This window comes from Rhipicephalus sanguineus, chromosome 2, assembly GCF_013339695.2.
Source record: "Rhipicephalus sanguineus isolate Rsan-2018 chromosome 2, BIME_Rsan_1.4, whole genome shotgun sequence".
Lineage (NCBI taxonomy): Eukaryota > Metazoa > Arthropoda > Arachnida > Ixodida > Ixodidae > Rhipicephalus > Rhipicephalus sanguineus.
The window spans coordinates 91,644,581-91,664,596 of NC_051177.1; the positions used below are offsets into that span (position 1 = coordinate 91,644,581).

Below are 20,016 nucleotides of genomic sequence, written 5' to 3' on the forward strand. Positions count from 1 at the left end.
CTCACTATTCGCCCAACCCTACCTAATTCAAATGGGCCCCACCAGATGGCACCACCTATCGAGCCTCTTTAGTTTACGGCTACGGTATTCGCAATGCCCACAGACCGTCACACCACCAAGTGGATGTCAGGAGGAGGGTTAGCAGACAGCAAACCGGCAGCCGCTCCCTAGTTCGGCTGTGCTAGCCCAATTGTCAATGCGTTTGTTCGAAAGAAACACTACGACTTTGCATGTCTCGTGAATCCGTGAACAAACCGGGCCGTCCATGACAAGATAAGTTTGATTCTTTCTTGCGAGACGCAAGGTTTTCGTGAAATTATGTGGTGAAGCACCCTGGGCAAGTTGTGCTGCCAATGATGAGACACGGCGTACACATTTCAGCTCCGCAAAGTTTTCTGTGGCCATGCAGGTTAGTGAAATGTTAGTGTGTTTTTCTGTTGAAACTCGCACTACTTCACTTGTATATAATATCCGTCGGTGTTTTCGTAGTGTGTGTAACCCATAACATTATACGCGGCGTGTCACGTAAGCTCGCGATGTCCTCTTCTATAACTGAATAATATCAGGGCCTTCGTAATGAATAGGTGATACACTAAACTAAAACGCTTTACATTTTGTCCAAAAAGAGCTGTGTGAATCTTGCGAGCGACCATTCAGTCATTCGGGGCTGCGCTCACACCACAGCTATCATGAACCATGACAAGTGCTGTACGCGTTGCGGGCTCAATCTTGTCCTCAGCTGACACATTCCGACGGAGATTACACGTGATTGATTGATTGATGAAATATGTATATATTCATGTTAGTGGACCCTAGCTGGCAAAATCTGATCGGCAGCCCCACTCTCCACGTCGTCCAATTCACCCGTGCGTTGCTTTCATAGCCAGCGCAGCACCGCATGTTTGTTACTTTGTTGAGAGGTGGCAGCACATTGCAAGCAAAGTGTTCTCTGAGTCCAGAACATGAAGAAAGCAAGGCAGCTCTCGGGGGAGGAAATTCTTTAGATTAATTTTGACAGTCATGTTCAAAGAGACCGTTTCTTGACGACGAGGACACTAGACATTGAAGGCTGTGACAGCACCGATAGCGATGGCGTCGATGAAGATGCTGCAGCAGCGATTCTCTTTAACGTGCTTTGCTGGTTAACCATCTGTATCGCAAGCTTTTCACAATCGTAAGTCACTTTGTACTTGATGTACAATAGTGTTGAGATCAAAATAAAAGCATAATTTTTCTGGTGCTATGCACGTCAAGCAACTATTGTGGTCGGATGCTGCCACACGATGAGTGGAAGCGAAATGTGCAATCGCATCCACGTGCCACTGAGTTGCCAAATGAACTTGACCATTATTGTCCGAATGGCGTCGTTGTTCAGAAATTCTTCGACATTGCGAAAAACTTGGGTGCTCACCAAACCTGTAACACCTGAGAGAAGTGAGCTGTGTACTCCGCGTTCCTCACCACACAAGTAATGACAGAGCAACCTGTTTAGAGACCGTCGTTACGCTAAACATGCGGTCCTGTGCAGAAATGATGGCATTACTCGCTAGCGGCCTATTACTATGGCAAATCCGACAGGCAGGCATTGTACCCATATACTTATAGAGCCGAAATATAACCCCTTACAACGCGGCAAATAATGAGGTAACGAGCATTTCGAATTTTTGATGGCTTGGGCAAGTATTTTGGCCTGATATCCACTTCAGTGCAGTTCATGACCTCATCCGGTGAAAGCGACACGGGCCGTATGTCCGCACATCCTATCTGTTCTATGCTAACAAATGGGTTGACCCTCCTCTGGGCACCAGCTTGAATTGCACAGCGTGCCACCTATAGTTCGTGGGCGTTGCAAATCCGGTATGACGCTAATACAGGGGAGTTTGCAGACAAACTAGATCTCTCTAATGGCGCTCACCTCCTCCTGCTGTTTGAGGAGCAACGTGCACTTTGAAAGGCTGCTGGCAACGGACCGGGAAAGCAGCAGCAGCTCGTGCCACTGGGACAACAGCTCCTGGCAGGGACCAGCCAGACCCAGGCGGTGGGCGTCCAGCAGCTGCACCAAGTTGGCGTGCAGCGCGGCCGCCCTGTCCACGCCACGCTGCAGAAGCTGCTGCTGGGCCTGGGCCGTCTGACAAGAGACACAACAAGAAAGGAGTGTCACATCCTCTGGGACTGCCCTCAAACACAGCAACTAAATAATAAACTCCAGGTTGCACATATCACTACCCCTTCAGCAGTGGGAGGCCACGCTGGTCAGTTCCGACCTGGAAACACAAGTCTGGGTCACAGGGTGGGTAGAGGCAGCCGCTGGGGCCCAGGGTCTCCTGGCCGCCTTACCAACACTGGACTCTTGCATGCTGAACTTCAGCTCCGTGTACAGTGGAATCTCGAAGACACATTTCTACATAACACGTTTTTTGGCCTAATACGCTTTTCTTTTTATGCCTAGCCAATGTCCGTTGGAAATAATGCATTTTCATGCGGTTAATACGGTCACATTTTTGCCCAAAATTGGATAATACGACTGCGAAAGAGGGTCTTGACTGATAATTTAGAAATCCTACAGTTATTCTTCAGTATACTACCTTCTTTTTTTACTTTTCATAAGAATTGACTCTTAGACATTCAAAAGAAGAAAGTGCAGGGCAAATTGACCAGCTATACTTCAATGTTGCTCAATAAAAGGGAGTTTTGCTGACGGGGTATGCATATATTCCTCTTTGGTTAATACGATTTTTGCATAATATGCTTTATTTTCCAGTTCCCGTGAAGAACGTATCAACGAGATTCCCCTGCATATGGTGCTAAATATATGTTTCTCCTCCTTCTCCTCCTCAGGGCTGCTCATCAAGTTCATTATTCACCAACACAGAAGAATGGGCCTGTTAGTCACTGACATTACGAAGCACTGTTACAGTGCCAGACACGAACAAAAGGTGGCAATCGACCAAGAGGCCCATTTTCGATAGATGCAAACACACGAAGCCAATGAATAACAAGGCCAAGGTAAGTGTAAGGAGCATTACCTGTATTTATTTAGACGAAGCGAAGTAATTATGAGATAAAGGAAGTTGAAAGAGGAGTTAAATTAAACGGTGTACTAGAAGCAGTGTTGTACGGAATGGGGTTCCAAGGAACGACGTTCCAGGAACTAGTTCCTTTTTGGAGGAACGAAGGAACGCCACCGTTCCATTGAGGATCGGTGGAACTGTAACGGTAACTCGTTACGTTTACGTAGGAACGGCAGACGGAACGGCTTTCCTTCTGTAAACGCTCCTCGGCATAGGGAACCCAAGCTCAAGTTTGCGGCGCGACGACAGCGCCGCGCCAGCCGCGCTGCGGCTCTGTCGGAAAACACTGAACTGTCGCGCGGCCGACTCAGCCCCTTTCACGGTAGCGGTAGCGCACGTGCGCTCGCGTTCTTCTCTCGGTGCGGGTAACTGTGGGGCCGTCAGCTCGGCACGTTGAACCGAGACGCTTGCTGTGCGAAGCTGCGCATTTCCACGATGGCAGAAGCGACCCCGCGGAAGCGCAAGCGTGGTCCAAAGTATTGCGGTTTAGTGGCCAGCCACAACAGTGCAGACAAGGCACACGATTCACGTGTTAAACTGTATCGGTTCCCGGGCGTGTCGCACGAGAAATAAAGGCGGCAAGCGTGGATAGCTGACAGCGCTGTCTCGCCTTCTATTTTGGCTGTCTGAGTTCATCGCTTTCGTTCGTTCCGACTACCTGAATCGGTAAGTAACGGGGCGCATGCACGCAGCGACTACAGTAATGATTACTCGCTGTCTTCTCGCATTGTTAATGTCCAGTTACGGTTGTAGGTGAAGCAACTTTGTGTTTTGATTCCCCGTGCTCGTGAGACCTACCCGTCGTTGTTGAACGTTCACATTCGCGTTATACCGTTAGCGTTGCGCGGTTGGTTGAATTCAACTGAACTCCGCACATTGTCAGAAGTTCGGCGCCTGCATTTCACGTGTCGGGAAGGCTGCATTATCACGCCGGAACGGACGTCTGTGCATTTTCAGCAAGCTTTGACATCGTTCTGCAGGTTTGCTTTGTTTTTGTCACTTTATTGGGGTGATATATATTTAAGCCGCTAAATATAACTGGCACTTCATACATGCTTTGCAATTGCAACCTTGAATTAACCACCTTCTGACTGTGCGATTTCTAGCCGCGTTCACGCAACAGGTTTTATACGCCTGTCAAGTCGGTATCATAAAAAGAGACTGCAAGCATGACGCGAGAGCCGAAAAAACGAGGCGAGCAGTTCATCTTGCTTCACAGTGGTTGAAGCTCAGCTAGCTGCCTCGCGTCTTAAAGGAGTCCTGACACAAAAGTTTTCGCCCCGCGTTTTTTTGCTGCAATGTGTTGCTGGGGGCCTGTTAGTCATGACACGGCACATCGTTTGCTGCAGCGCGCGACAGATAATTAATTACACGCTCCTCATTACCGACACAGCCTCAGTTTCGGTTTGACAGAGCTCCAAAAACGACAAGCCGCCGGGTGCAACTATCACCACCTAGCGAGTGAAACGCTCGCTCACGTGAGCACACAGAGCAGTGACTCATTTCCGCGCGGTCTGTCGTCGCCGGGCTCATCGTCGTCTGATGGCGACGATTTTCTTGCGGCGGGGATGGAAGGAATTTTCGACGTGGCGAATCACTTCAGGTTTGACCCGCTGGCGAGGAGCGATTCGTCGGGAAGCGCATCAAAACAGAAATGGCGGCTACGACGTCATCATGACTTGTACCGGCTGCAACGGTTACGTAGGGGGAGTAGGGGGGTCACCTTGGGTCACCTCCGAGGGTGTCAATGCAATAGGTGCGGCCTATAATGCTGGATCGCACTCGCGAACTTCAAAATTCATATAAAATACCTTCCAAGCTTTATTCGCTGTCGATATTTTGCAGATGGTACACGCATGTACACGGGAATCGATCCAGCAGGCTATCTCGGCCGTGAAATTTTGTGTCAGTACCCCTTTAATCGGCGGGTGATTCTCCAGCGGCACGGAGGACTTGACTCTAACCTTCTCAGGAAGCAGTGCCATGGCCATATAATCTTTTTTTCGCACGCCGCAAACGTTTGTTCACGAAAGTACACGGCTGCTACTGTAAGCATGCCATATCAAAACAACAATCATATGATTCGTAGTCCACGCCGCAGAACATCGATAGTGTGTACGGCTTCATTTCGGAGTGCATGTGGACCATTATTCATCTTTAACGTGACAGAATGAGACTTACCTCGAGGTATACGTCCTACACGGTGTAATCGCGACTTGGGAAATGCATTTCGCTTTGAGTCGGGCGTGGTTGTCATCGATCGTCTGCTCTTCACCGTTAACGTGATTGACGAGCTTTCCTCATTTTATTAAGTTCGCTTTGCGGAAGTGCCAGTCAAGCTTGAAGATCCTTTCGAAGCCGCACTGCACGCGGTACATTGTGAGACGCCGCAAGTGCACCGCGAGAGCTCTGCACGTGCACGGAAGCGAGCGGCAACGCGGTTGACGCGGTGGCGAGAAGGGAAAGCGCTCGCTGATCACGCCCCAGTTTCTCTTTTTCTGCCAGAGATGGCGCTGCCTGTCAAGAGCAGCAGCGCCGCTAAGCGTTGCTTGGGAAGCCTATTGAAGAGGCGCACGCACGCAGCACGTCTTGCAGAACAGCGTGGATGGGCAACCGCGGGAAGCACAAGAATGTACCGTTCGCCTCTAACTTGACTATGCTGCATCCTGGTTTTCACTTTAAGGCGCCCGCGGGGGGGTGCAGGCAAGCGCACGATGCCGAGACCGACTACGTGCGGAAGGACAGATGATTTTTTTTTATTCAGTCTGATAGTAATCAAAGGCAGTTTTGGAGTGTAGGCACACCTTGGAGAACTTTTACTTGATATTCGAGAATCATCGACCACCCTTGTAAGGCCGCCGCCAGGAAAGAGCGCGCTATTTTTTTTTACCTCGGTGACCTTTTGTTCGGCCAACTCAAAAGTAGCTTTTTCTTTGTGTGTGTGTGTGCGCGCGTTTGTGTGTGCGTCTGTGTGCGTGTATATATTCGGGCGGTTCTTGGCGTCTCCGTGGCCTTGTCGGCATAGGGAAAAGTGGGGGAGCCGACTTACTGCAGTCGAGGCGCCTCCGCGTGTTTCCGCGGAATCTTCTAATGCTGCGAATCTGGTGTTTGACGCGCATGGTACAAAAGAACGAATCACAACGCTAGAGACCGCAGAAAGTTAGTGAAGTACCGATGTGCTAATCACCGCGAGGTGACCTCTCATTGCGCATGAATGGTCTTGGGCCCTAACGTAACGGTGGCGAAGTTACACTTTGGTTCTATCCCTTGGGAGTGATCGCTTTGCCACGTGCAGCGTACGCTTACGACGTTTTATTGGTTTTATGTTCACGTGCTCGCCGACTGCGAAGCTTCGGCCCATTTCCCAGGAGTGTTTTTTCTCGTTGCGTGGTCTTTAGCAGCTGGCTCAATCGTCCCTTTAATATCTCATGCATGCCGCCAGCAGCTATCGACAAATTTGTCTTTTGACGCCCGGTTGCGTGAATGGCGGGGAAGAGGACCGAAACGCAGTGGACGCGGGTGCCGCAGCAGCGCCTGTCCAGTGCCTTCGATGGTTGCGTTTGGGCAGGCGAGTTAATTCAAGATACGAGTTATCTCCGTGGCAACCAGTCTATAATTTTTGTTATAATTCAGTTCGACAAACGGTACACATACATCTAGCGCTACATTCTCGTAGCGCACGTTGAGCCTGCTCTCGCCCCTACGACCTCGATTGACTTTGTTCCTATTCGCGTACAACACGGCAGTACCCTCAAGTGCTTGATGGAACAGCTATTCAACATTGCTAATGAAGTGCTGGCGAGAAAACAGGTTCGTCTGTCGGATATCGACATCGAGATGCAGCTCTTGCTGAGTGAGAACAAGGGACTTTACTAAGTAGCGAATATGTATCCTGGGCATTATTTTAAACTCACACTGCAATATTGAACCAGCACTCATTAAACGCCTATGTACTGTTCCTTTCAATGCGGTTTCCTGTGCAAGGAACTTATTAATGCATGTGTGGAAATTTCTATTTGAATATCTGGAGCGCATTTGAAAAGTTACGTGGAAAGTGCCACATGTGTTGCACTTGTAATAGTCGAGCACGAAAGTTGCAGTTGGACATGTCGGTGGTATGGCCGGTGGTCTCTAAAACAGTTCGTCTCAGAGCGTTTCTTCAGATTCCTTTTATCTACATATAACCTGCTGCCAGCGATGTCAAATTCGTAAAATATATGTAGCTCGACGTGAGCTTTAAATTGCTCACTTTATTTCGTCTCAGGGTTATCCGGCACTATATTTTCATTAAAACTTAAATGTAACATTAATGTAACGACACGTTCCAATTTTTGAAATATAACTGGAACGAGTTTCTTTCGCGTTAAAGGAACTTGTAACGGGAACTCGTTCCAGGATTCTGAAGGAACGAGGAACGAGCTTTCGTTCCTGTTTTAGAGGAACGTGTAAAACACTGACTAGAAGTTAGAGCTTCAGTGATAGTCAAAGCTCGTTATTACAAGGTCGCATATGACACGAGAATACCTTTGTTATACCCAAAATTTGTTATAAATGCATGTGCCTGGCACTGTATTAAAGGTAATGTTGCTCATAATTTCTTTGTTATAACTGATAATTCGTTGTATCCATTTTCGTTATATTGAGGTTTGACTGTGTAACAAACACTAAGAACTCAGAAGCAACATTTTTTGTAACTTTTTTGGGCAGTAACTACAGTAGAACCTCGTTGATACGTTCCCGCTTAGTACGATTTCCTGGCTCCTACGCTCGAAATCGCGAAAATTAAAAATAACCCAATACAGCTGTGTGTAATACGTTCCGGTTAATACCTTCCCAGAAAATACGATTATTCGGCAGCAACCTTCAGCACCGCGAAAAACTGTGGTCGTATAATACATTTTGTACTCAGAAACTCTCACTCAGGTGTGCAAAAAGGGCCCTCTCGTGTACTTGTGAAGCGCGAAGTGGCAGACAGCCGCCACGCGGCGACGGCAGCTTCTCCGCAGTGCCTTTCCCCCCGCCGCGCTTTCTCTGTTCTTCCGAATTGCTCGATCGTCCCCTCTGTGTCTTCTCCGAATTGCGTGATCGCCGCTCTCTGTCAACCACACACCGACCCGAAGGCAGGCGGCGACGCTGGCCGTCAAATTCTAACGGCTTGCCGTGGAAACGCACATGCCGCTGCCGCATTGCCACCGCTGCACAACACGCCGCGACCTGTAACCATAGCAACGCCGCCATTGTGCCCAGTGAATATGGCCGATAATTTCCCCCACACTTTTTTCCCGAAGCGCATTCGTTTTTGGGTTGCTCCGCCCGGCGCAATTCCAGTCGGCGTATTTCTCTAGCGGGTCGTCAGAAGCTGCTAGAAAATTCTGGAAGATATCTGGGAGGTTTCTGGTTATCAGACGCCAAAACGAGACGATGCGCGCTCGCCGCCATCTTTGTGAGGACTCGACAGATCGCAGTGCGGGCGCTTGGGGACTTCACCTTCGGTTGCCATTACGCCGGGCGTTATCTTTTAAAGCCCGTTCCGCCGTGCGAGATGGTGCGATTACGAGTGGTGGCGAACATACCAGCGCATGTCTCAAATTAAGACAGAACGCAATCTGATCAGCGCGAGTGCATGACGTAGTACGCAATAGCCGCGAACAGCTGTCGCTTTCGGGGACGCTTATCACTTTCGCGAGATTTCGCGTATCGCGTTGTACCGCGATGTTATATGCACTGCGAAGAGTTGAGCTTTTTTAAGCCAACTTTAGCGGGGTGGCAGTTTTCTTCACAGACGGGGCAAGTCACGCGTGATCTTGCGAACGTACGTGATCGTATCCCAAATGCGTATGCTCGAGAATATCACTTCTGCTCTTCGGCAAACCTAGGCCCATATTTCCAAGCGGCAATGCAGAAAGAACCGACGTTCATGTGGCTCAAAGTTTCGTTTGCTGACACGGCGGTAGCATTTCTTTACGTTTGTGCTGGTTGTCCCAGAGTTATATTTTGCAATATTCGGGTTGTCTCGGGATTTCAATACACGTGACCACGACGTTATTTTTGGTCAGGACCGGAACTAGCCGGCTGACCTATGGCTGCCAACGAGATGCCATGAGTTCAAAAATCGAAGACTCCCTCCATGTTTTTTGAGAAATAAATGTTTTTTGCCCTTGCACCTCAACATGGGCTTGTCAGCCTCAATTTTTACTGGATTCAGATCGTACGTTTTCCCGGTTCGTACGTTTATTTTCCGCATTTTTTTTGGAAATGTATCAACGAGGCTCTACTGTAGTGTATGTAATGCGGTTTCGTACACATGGTTGGGCCCCAGAAACCAAAAGAACCAGACTCACCGACAGAACGTCTTCAATGGAACCTAGGGGCATGGGTTCATCCTCCTCACTGTCCGAGGCTCGCATGCCTTGATGTGTGTAGTGCCGGCTAAACTCAATGTGCTCCTTCAGCTTCGCCACCCACTTCTGTATGGAACACAGATAAGGCATGGAAATGAATTGCCACAAAAGAGGCACTAAATAAAAACTCTAAAACAAGTGTAGAGTAATATATCGGCCTTGTCTTTAGGAACTCAAATATGACAAAGCAATACTAGATAGTAGTAGTTCATGGCAGATGACACAAGGGAGAGATCCAAATTTCCCGTTCTCTTTTTGTTCTACAAGAGAGTACTGAACAAAGATAATACACATCAGAGTCAACCGGTAGCTACTTACTAATATGGTAGCCTAAACTAACCAAGAAATAGCACATCAGAACTGCCTTCACAGATTGGAACTGGCAGAGATGCTGAAGGTTCCAAACACGATAATCTCTACAGAGATAGCTTTGAGTACTTTCTTTGAATAAAAAATGGCCCAAATGTGAGAAAATGCTTTGAAAATGTTAGCAAAGCTGCTATTAAAGTTAAAGTTATCAGGACTCAAGTTTGGTACAAAATTAAAGGCAAAATCAAGCTTTCATGTCACTTCTCTCTAGTACATAACCAATTATTCCTTTATCCGAAAAATCTCTAGCTACCAATCATTCCCTTTTCCACAAAATGAATTAATGGAGGGTTTTTGAAAAACCCTTATAGTATCAAGTAAAACTGACTTCACGTTGAACTTGAGCGTCACATAAGTGACATTACGTAAGAGCCAAGGAAACTGCCATTACCATGCGGTCCACCTTTTCATTCTCATCCGGAGGCACTGCCAGCCTTTCAGCAGGGTCTTCAGGAAACACTACAGTGAACGCTGCCTCGTCAGCAGGATCACACTGCAAAATGAGACAAATGGGAAAAAGCCTAAAGCCTCCCGAAGGAAAACCACGTTACTATCTTAAAAACCATGTTAACAGAATGCTCTACAAATTGGTTGTTCAAGTTTTAAGAAGAAGCATGCTATTGAAGGACAAAGAAGAAGCATGCAAGATTGGGCCTTTTTTTTTCTTTTGCTGGATAAGAAAGTTGAGCCTTTATGAACCTACAACATCACACTCAGCGACAGAACGCGCCAGCCAATAAGCCATCCATGGTGGTTAGGGCAAAGAGACTTTCTTCACGCCCAAGAGGCCAACTATCCAAATGCTATTGTACCTTATCTGACCTGATCTTACAAAGGTCCCCAAAAGTGACACTGAGTAAAAGACCAATAAGTGAGGATAACGAAAAATTCGTACCTCAACTTGAGCAGCATCCAGATAGTAGAAGCGTTTTCGACGCATCCCAGATGCAGCATCACCACTGTTAAATTAAACGGCAAAAGTAGAAAAAAATAGCCAGGATTAAAGCTGTGCATAACATTTGCCAGGCAGTCCTGCCTGACAGGCCACTCTATAAAAACATGGGCTTGCAGAAGAAAAAAATGGTGGGGGAGAGGGGGACCAGTGCTACAATTTCAGATTAAATCTCCATGGTGTGACAATAACAGAGGGAATGTGTATGATCGATGCACACACAAGTAACAATTACTGCACAGTAGTGTGATCTCAGACTTTACTCTTTACATACATATGGTATACCAAACAGCTCCCCTCTTGCAAACCTACGAATTCATACTTTCTTCATATCAGTGAACAACGTAGAAAAAGAAAAGGTGCTTAGTACAGGGTTAATGCAAAATTCGTTGAATGTAGGTTCTTAGGGGCCTGTACAGTAAAGTAAAAATGAGAAGAAAGCTTGCACACATGCAGCAAATGATACATATTTTCGAAAACTTATCCAACGACGGAGCTCAGTCCGACGAATTTTCGCTGTTTTTGCACGTGAGGAGAGCAGCGAGAACTTACCGCGAACGAAAGAATGAGAGCACTCCTCTATCCAGAACAGCCCAAACTAGACGAGGACCTAGGAACCTCTTCCTCTGCAAAGACCGCATCACCATCAACGTAAGAAGCAGCCCACGTTAGGTCCACTGCTTAACAAAGATGTCTCCTAGCTATATCCCATTACTCCCGTTCAGCATCAGCCAAAACTATATTATTCCTGGAAATTTCCTTATGTTACCACATAAGCCTATCTATATTTTGGCATTCCTCCTTTTCCTTTCCTAAGACATTAGCTTCATTATTCTAATACACCACTGTTAATCAGTTCTACCCTTCATACAAGACGTGCACCAAATCCACGTCTTACTCTTAAAGGGGTCATGAACCACTTTTCGAAGTAATGATCTAATGACCACAGTATCGGAGTTTACTGCCTCCCGAATCGATTGCCGCAAAAATTTCTTCAGAATGAGTGGAGTTACGGGGGTTCGGCGCACGCTCTCAGCGCTCTCTCTCTTTTCTCGTGCCAACGAGCGCACTGGAAGCTACACTGGGAGGGATGGCACGGGCGAAAGAAGTTACGTCAGCGCGCGTCATGCAACGCGATCGCTCTCCCGCTGTGATTCGCATGCGCGAGTGCGGCTACCGTGTAAAGTTAGCAGCATCTGAGGGCTGCGGCACCGGCAAGTGGCGGCACCCCGTGGCAAGGAGCGCATCTGATCCGAACGCCACTCTCGATTTATGTCGGCTATCGGCCAATGAGGATGCTATGTCTTTTGCGACGCGGCAAAGCAGATATGCGACGTCAACCGGCAGACGCCCCGCCCACCGACGAGAGTGAGAACCAGCCTCTGTTTGAAAAGAGGGCGCCTGAGAAATCAGCAATTTCGCACTCCGCTTGTAGCCTTTACGCGGCGCGCACGACTGCAATATTTGGCTGAGCAGTTCATAGCCGTGTCAGCTTTCCGCAGGATGTTTTTTTTCAACAAGCCCAAGGGGTGCTTCACGACCCCTTTAACTATCAATAATCATCACTGTCGTAAGTCTACATTTTATCATGTTCCACTGAACCAATTGGACGTTTATTACAAGTTCATTTGTTTCACCATTATACGTTAACAATGACTTCTCCATACATCTCTGACGGCACGTTAAGCGAAACCTCCGACACCATTAATTAGGGTGATAAAGTGAGATAATGACCTAGCACTGAATAACAGCGCTGAAATTCACCTGCTTAAGAACCTCCCAGAGACACAACAAAGATAGTGATGCCGATAACCATGATTCACCTATTATCAGTAACTGGAAACTGCAGAGATGAATTTCATAAGAAAGCATGAGAAACACAGAACTTACCGTATTTTCTTGCATATAACCCACCCCTGCATCTAACCCGCACCCCTAATTTTAACTATACCAAAAGAAAAGAAATATGCATATAACCTCTGCATATAACCCACACTCCCACTTTTTAAGCACATTTTTCTGGTTTTTTTTTGGTGCGGGTTATATGTGAGAAAATACGGTAGTTACAACTATATGTGTTACATCTTGTCTTCTTTCTTGTTAGAATTTGTGTGTGTCACTCCACATTACAATAATCACACTAGTACCGATTAATCCTAACAATGAACCCTTTTGCACTATCGGCGTCAAATGAAATGTGAACAGCGGGAAGCATTAGCAATACAGTAATAGTATATATAGTGTGCGCCGTCCAGTCATCACCATTGACAGACATGCACATCCGGTTTGGCAGCACTGCGCATATGCGCGTCTGTCCATTAACAATGCTTGCCGCTGTTTGCGTTTCATTTGATGCCGATAGTACATGTAGCTCATTTCTCAACCTCCCCCATGGTAGTTCATAAGAATTATCAGCGAAGTACTGCAAATGTATGGAGGACAGATGTCCACATGCTATTGTGAATTTATTGATCTTTAATGCACAAACAAAAGTGACAGATTTGCTAGAAATAGGAAGTGAAATAAAATACCAATGTAATTTTGCACAATGAGATACGAATTAAAGAAAAGTACCATGCTGTACGACACTGTCAAGTGCATACAGAAAGAAACATTATCAGAAATCCCTTAAAAGTGCAGTAACTTTGACAACGCAATTTTATTTTTGACAGCTCTGAGTCAATTCGAACCTCTTTCTACTAAACCTGTATTCATTTAACCTGTGGTGTGCTGCTACATAATATACCGTAAAAAATTGTCATGCTTATAGAAACTACCACATTTTACATGTTGGTCATCATGCTACTAACGAAAGCAATGGCGAAAAAAATAGTTTTTAAATATGTCTCATTATGCTTGTCACCAGTAATTAAATTAAGTATATTAAATTGATGATTCTTTTCATGCAAAAAAATGCATTATGATTGAGATTGACTGCACCATTATAATTACTCCATAATTATCCATATAATATTCCGTTATTATCATGGCTCTCAAGAATATATGCACGAAGCACCATCCTACCACTTTAATGTTTTTTAATGGAGCGTCCAGTGCAGTATAATAAATTATTGGAAATTTGAAACATTCCTCCACAGTCCGTCATAATCCACACCTGAATAGGATATATACAATTCAAGAGGCAATGCCCCCACACACCCTGAGTAGGGGTCCCTCATGCCTGTTGGCATTCTTGCGTAGCTGACGAATGGGTTCCACATCAAGAATCTGTCTCATTTCATCCGTCCGTGCCAAATCAGATGCCAACTGCTCTGTAAAAGATAATCCACCTCAATTTTGTTTTTCTGAAGACATTCTGGAAGAAATTATGAATGAAAAGTGGAATCAAGTGCTTGACGAAACCCATAATCTCCTACTAGACAGTGGATGACTGCTCAGAAAGCAACAGAACGATAACACAATGTAATAGCAATAAAAGAACACGGAGCATATTTAGAAGAAAGCAATACAACGTTTATTTTAGCACTAACATAAGTGGAAGCAGGTAATTACACTATGTTGTCGTGTATACTCGTGCGACACTACAACAGCACACAGTTGTGAAATTTAGGCAATACTGACGAAATTTTGTATCAGCATAATAACACACACGCGAACATATATCACTAAACACTATTAAATTAGAAGAAAAAGACAACAACCTTATTTCATGTTTTCAAGATAACTATCCTACGAATTGAGAATTGCATTACTTATAAGGCTATTTGTTTAAAATAATAGGTATGTTGTGTTCTAAGGGCTGCACTTTATTCGTTGCGAGATCGAGCGGAGTCGCCGCCTGGCGGCTACTGGCTGAAGCGCGCCTAGTGTGGATTGCTCCCTGCGTCGTCTGCTTGCCACGCCGTGTTTGCATGTGCGCGTACGTCCTGCACATTCTCAAAGGGCGGTTTGTTCTGTTATGTTAGCGGGAGTTTAACTGCTCGTACGTATACCTAACATGGTGTACAGAAGCAAATGGACTTGCTCGGCGCATGCGCATTGTAATAAGATCAGTGAGTGCGAATTTCGAGAGCGCTGTGTATTGGTGTCGTACCCTTCGTTCGCCGGAATCATTTCATTGTTGATGCCGCTTTCTGGCTCAACCACATCGTAAAGTGCGCTTGGCATAGTCCCAAACATGAGGAGCATTAAATTGTGTGTGAATGCAGCGTTTTAGCGACTCGGTGGTAAACAAAAACGAGGCTCATGCTCTTTTGCGTTGTTGTTAGGTGTATAACTGCAGCACTGTAGTTCATGATGAGCTTTAGTTGCGCTTAAGATGTCCTTTTATTTTACGGTCGTAGTCCCGCTACAGCGAAATATTTCTATCGAGTGAAGTCTGAGACTTCGGTACTCAAACTGTCCCTAAAAAAAATTAACAGACAATGGAATGACATGGCAGTGATAAAACGGAGTCGGTGCGCGCAATTCTAACTTGGAGCAAAATTTATGCAGAACCACCTGTGTGCTTAGCCCGACGGCGTGCCTTACATTTATGTCGTATCAATTTCGCGCAAAACCTCATGCTTTTCTTCTCACATTATCTTGAGCGTTTGTGTGGAGTTGTTATAAATTGATGGTAGGCAGCGGGCATTATTACATTGAAAAAGAAAAAAAGACACTTATTCCATAAAATAACCAAACCTTTGTTGCATCACTGTCGTGCAATCAGTCGATGAAAGCTCTGTGCTCAACTCTTACCTGCATATGCGTATTCGCGTGAACAGTGCTAATGAACTCATTGCACAGGAATATGGGCTGGTGTACAAATGAACAAGAAGTAAACACTTAAGTAGTTCAGTCGTGCTACAGCAGTGCGCAGTACACAGAACACAAGCTAAACACGTACAGAGAATACAACAAAAAATGTCATATAGTGCGTAAGCGCAGACTGTCATCCAGGACAAGCATCCCTTTCATCGGCAGGTAGCGCTTCTCTCACTAGTAATAGGAATGTTGGCTGATTTTCGTGCATCGATTCAACAATGAGGAGGGTATATATTACCAGTAAGCAGCAATCAACGCATTTTATTCGCTGACAATTGGCTGAAACTGCTCACAACGAAGCGCCGCTGTGTGCATTTGTATACGCGCCTCCGACCGCCTCTCCACACTAACGCGGCGACGCTGCTGCCACCTATAGGTCGATCTCGCGGCCAATAACTGGAGAATCTTAAGAACAGTGCAAAAGGCTTTAGTTTGTATGATCAGGTCTCTGCTTATGAACTGAGCCATAACTGTGTCTCATGGTAGCTCCAGGTATTGCAATGTTACCCTTTGTTCCAGGTTAACACAGCTCAGCAAGTAGTTGTTTCACACTGCAGAAGAATGTGTGGAATAACACTGCTTCATTGGTTGAGCGTAAGAGTTTATGACAAAAAGTCATCATTGCAACAACTTGTGCCACGAAGTCGACTATGAGACGTGTTAGTTTGACAAGAATGTCCGCTTTATAGCATGTGCTTCAAAGTGTCCCCTTATCTATAAATCGCCACTCCAAAGATGATTGTTCATACAGTGTAGCACGACAGCCAACAAAAGAGAAAAGGCACGACGGAGACGAATGCTGCGTCTCACCTATACCACAAAGATAGAGAGAAACTGCATACCTCTGTGATTGCGCAGGGTTGAGTCAATTCCACATTGCAGGAGGAAGACGGCCACTTCCTTGTTGTCACAGTATGCCGCACAGTGCAAAGCAGTGTTGCCAAAGCCATCGACACTGTTGATGCTCGGTGGATGCCTCCCACGAAGCTGTTTGTTTGTTGAGAATGGTAACGCATGAAAGTGACAACAGAAAAAAACAAAAGAAACAGTAAAGACTTCATTATAGGGAAGCTGCACCTGCATGGAAGTGCTTTCTTCTACAGCGACAAAATGAGTGAACTACTATTTTATGTGGCCGATAAGGACTTGAGCAGGTTATGTCAGCCACATCAAACCTGTATTGCACGAGGTGCCTCTTGTACGTACTGTGCCTCCAAATGTCCAAATGATTACAAGTCAAATGAATTACTCCAAATGCATTACTTATTACTCTACAGTGTTCTTCAAAGGGGCACTGAAGATTGCTTTTAACTTCATTAGCTTCTAGAAATTTTTATCCAGGGTCCTACATCTTGCTAGGAAGGTGTCTCTTAGCAACTGCTTTTGACATTGTAATATAATACAAAGCCTACTCGACGCTTTAAGCATGGCTCACCTTTATTACACTGGTTTATTTGGTTGCCATCACTCAAAATGAAGGTAAACAAATAATGAAAGTCAACACATGTTTTTTTTCCTTTAGCAACACTTCTCCTTATAAAGATGCCAATATCGGAAAAGAAATGTGCATGCCATTAGCGCAAGGCATTAGATCAAGAACAAGTTCGTTCCAGAGTGTGCAAGTGCAGATTTCTGTTCGCATCTCTTCACACAAAGGCAAGCAACGTGGTTTAGAATGACCTTCCCAATGCCCAGCCAAAGCACCTCGTGGTATCCATATGTAGTACATTACAAAAGGCTGAATTAAAAGTATCCAAGCTGACATTTCACATGGAGCCTTTGAACAGCATACCACTTGAGAGGACAACAGCAGTGGTTCGTGAATTCTTGCACTTGCTTTGAAATCCCATAATGTTACTAACAGCGCAAAAAAGGACGAAGGACCAGGAAGAAACACAGACAAGTGCTGTGTATGCTTTGTATAAGGTCATGGTGCAATGCTTGACTGTATCGACTTTTGACATAGTTGATGAAGATATAAAGTTATCGGTCAACTCACATGCACGTTTTTGACTATAGTCGGAAACAACCTAAGAAGGCAGGAGAGGCCCCGCCCAGATGACCGAAGCGCGGCTGTCGATCGCCTACGCGACTAAAGAAATAGTCCCGCTCATGCACGCGCCGATGTTCTCCGAAGGCGGAGCCACTGGCCGTCCCGCCCATGAAGTCAGTCCCGAGTGTGTGCCCATTGGTGCAGGCTTGTGTTCATCTGCCTTTGAGAAGGAAATGCCGCTGCCTTCTAAAGTTGTATCCGACTATAGTGGATATCAGCAGCCAGAACTAATGGAGTCAACAACCATGCCCTTTCTTTTTGTGCTTTACAGATGCTATAAAACAGCTTTAGATTACCGCAGAATAATATGTACTGCATTCAAAGTTGGGAATTCACTCGGGTATTATACGAACATTTAGGCTAAAATTGAGTGAGCAGGCCACAACCGGAAATCAAAAGTGCAATGCAGCAATCAGGCTGCAACACCCCGTCCCTACTGTGAACGACTCTGCTGAAAAATGAAAGAAAATTCACAACAAGCTAAACATTCACTACTGCACAAGAAAAACATTGGGCTGACACGCACCAGGCATTGTATGGTCTTCATGTTCCCTTCCTTCGCAGCGGCAAAAAGCTTGTCGGCCTTTTTTCTTGCATCAGCAGCCTCTGCAGCTGCAAACAAAAACATCATGAAAGTCAGCATCATCATTCCATGCTAAGTAAAAAAAAAACACAAACAAACAAAAGAAACAAAAAGCTGTTTTCCAAACTAATCTTGCATGCTAGTGCAACTCTCCCCACCTGCCAAAATGCGTTTGATATCTTCATCCTTGGCCACTTGGCGCGGAGATTGCCCCTCGCAATTTATGATGAAGACGTCCGCATTGTGCTTCAGAAGCAGCATCACCAGGCCCTGAAAAGCAGGCATGTAGTACAGATTTACAAGCTCCAGTGAGCTATAAATTGACCAAGAAAGTTTACAGTATGACACAGTCTACAAACATTTGACCGGTTTCACACGACCTAAGATAAAAGCAATAATGTGCTAGCCATGAATGGATGGTTAAAATTAGCTAAAAGCGTTCCCTCACTGCATGCAGCACAGGCTAGATTTAAAGTTGCATGCTAGTCTTCCTTCGATGAACGTTTGAGAAAGGGATCTCACATGAGAAAAACAGTGAAAGTGCAAGTCAACTCCAATTATATTGTATAGGTGTTTCTTATGTGTATACACAAGCACAGTATGGTGTTAACTGATTGGCTGAACCAGTGATGACACCATCCCAACCAGAGTGAACACACAAAGGTGTTTGGCAACAATGATGGTACACCTCACGTAGGTTAGGTAGCGGATTTCACACCTGCTAGGTAGCAGACACAGCGGGATTTCTTGTTTTCCGCGTTTCTTCTAGGCATGCTTAGCGTTTACAGAGCAGCATATGCCAGAAGAGCTACCGGCTCAGAACACTCTATATTCCTTCCTATCTCAACAATCTTTCCATCCCGTCTTCCCCCCACTGCTGACCAATATTCAAACTTCAGCGGTGCACTATACAGTTACGATGCAGTCAGTAGTGCCAGCCAATCTTTCTCTCTGTCTCAGCCACGACAGAAGAGACTCACCTCTGCAGATATCAGTAATACGGGTTGGTTGGCCCATTGTGCAACTTTGCACAATGGGCCGCTGCAACCGAGATAACGTCAAATGGAGTGGTTTCGTTAGTCAGTGAAGAGTGATTCAGAGCAGTGTGAAGCTGCTTCAGCAGGGAGACAAGAAGCTCCACAGCGGCGATGAGAGCCAGTCAAGACGGTCAAACACTGAGAAGCTTCGCTTACCTCGCCAGTCCTTTTTGATGGTTGCTGCAGAATTTTCTTTCTGTTCAGAGCCATTTTCTCAGCCTCTCCTACATCCATTTCTTTTCTCTATTCAGCTTTCTCATAGAAAAATATTTCCACGCATGAACCGCTGTAACCTTTTTATGAGCTTTAAATGACCGCAGCATTTTCTTCTTCTTGCACTCACCTCTCGGCCTGTGTAAGCTGCCTTGTGCAAGGGGGTGTCTCCTTCACGATTGATGACATCCACATAGGCCCCATGCTACACAAGGGAGTAACAGTGTGATCAGAAGATACGCTTACACAGTCTAGATGTTGTCCTTAAAGCGACATGACAGAAAGCAACAGTCACTTCAAATTAGCCAAATCATTAGTTAAACACACAAGTATATATTAATATTTCTCTGATGGATGAGGAATTGATTATGAGTAAGAAAAGCAAGAAAAGCTTCTCCTTGATGGATTTTGTGTCTTACTGTATCTTCCTTCCTAAAAGAGTCCTGAACTTAGGTCATAGCAGAAGTACAATATATAATAATTCTGGGGGTTTAATGTCACAAAGAAGTATAAAAACACATATTCATGAAGCAAAAAGTTGCAAGATTTGAACTATACTCGCGGACAACT

The 20,016-nt window shown here is 45.6% G+C and overlaps 1 protein-coding gene across 1 annotated transcript in view; it reads right to left on the minus strand.

Moving 5' to 3' along the window:
• Positions 1-20,016, minus strand: part of LOC119383376 (oxysterol-binding protein-related protein 1) — a 115,757-nt gene that overhangs the window by 88,604 nt on the left and 7,137 nt on the right. Inside the window, exons 3-12 of the mRNA XM_037651477.2 lie at positions 19,577-19,651; positions 18,355-18,466; positions 18,140-18,225; positions 16,403-16,547; positions 13,953-14,065; positions 11,346-11,419; positions 10,737-10,800; positions 10,233-10,334; positions 9,413-9,538; positions 1,916-2,128 (exon numbers count right to left, since the gene is read on the minus strand). Coding sequence (XP_037507405.1) covers positions 1,916-2,128; positions 9,413-9,538; positions 10,233-10,334; positions 10,737-10,800; positions 11,346-11,419; positions 13,953-14,065; positions 16,403-16,547; positions 18,140-18,225; positions 18,355-18,466; positions 19,577-19,651 — 1,110 coding nt within the window. The remainder of the gene's footprint in view (positions 1-1,915; positions 2,129-9,412; positions 9,539-10,232; positions 10,335-10,736; positions 10,801-11,345; positions 11,420-13,952; positions 14,066-16,402; positions 16,548-18,139; positions 18,226-18,354; positions 18,467-19,576; positions 19,652-20,016) is intronic.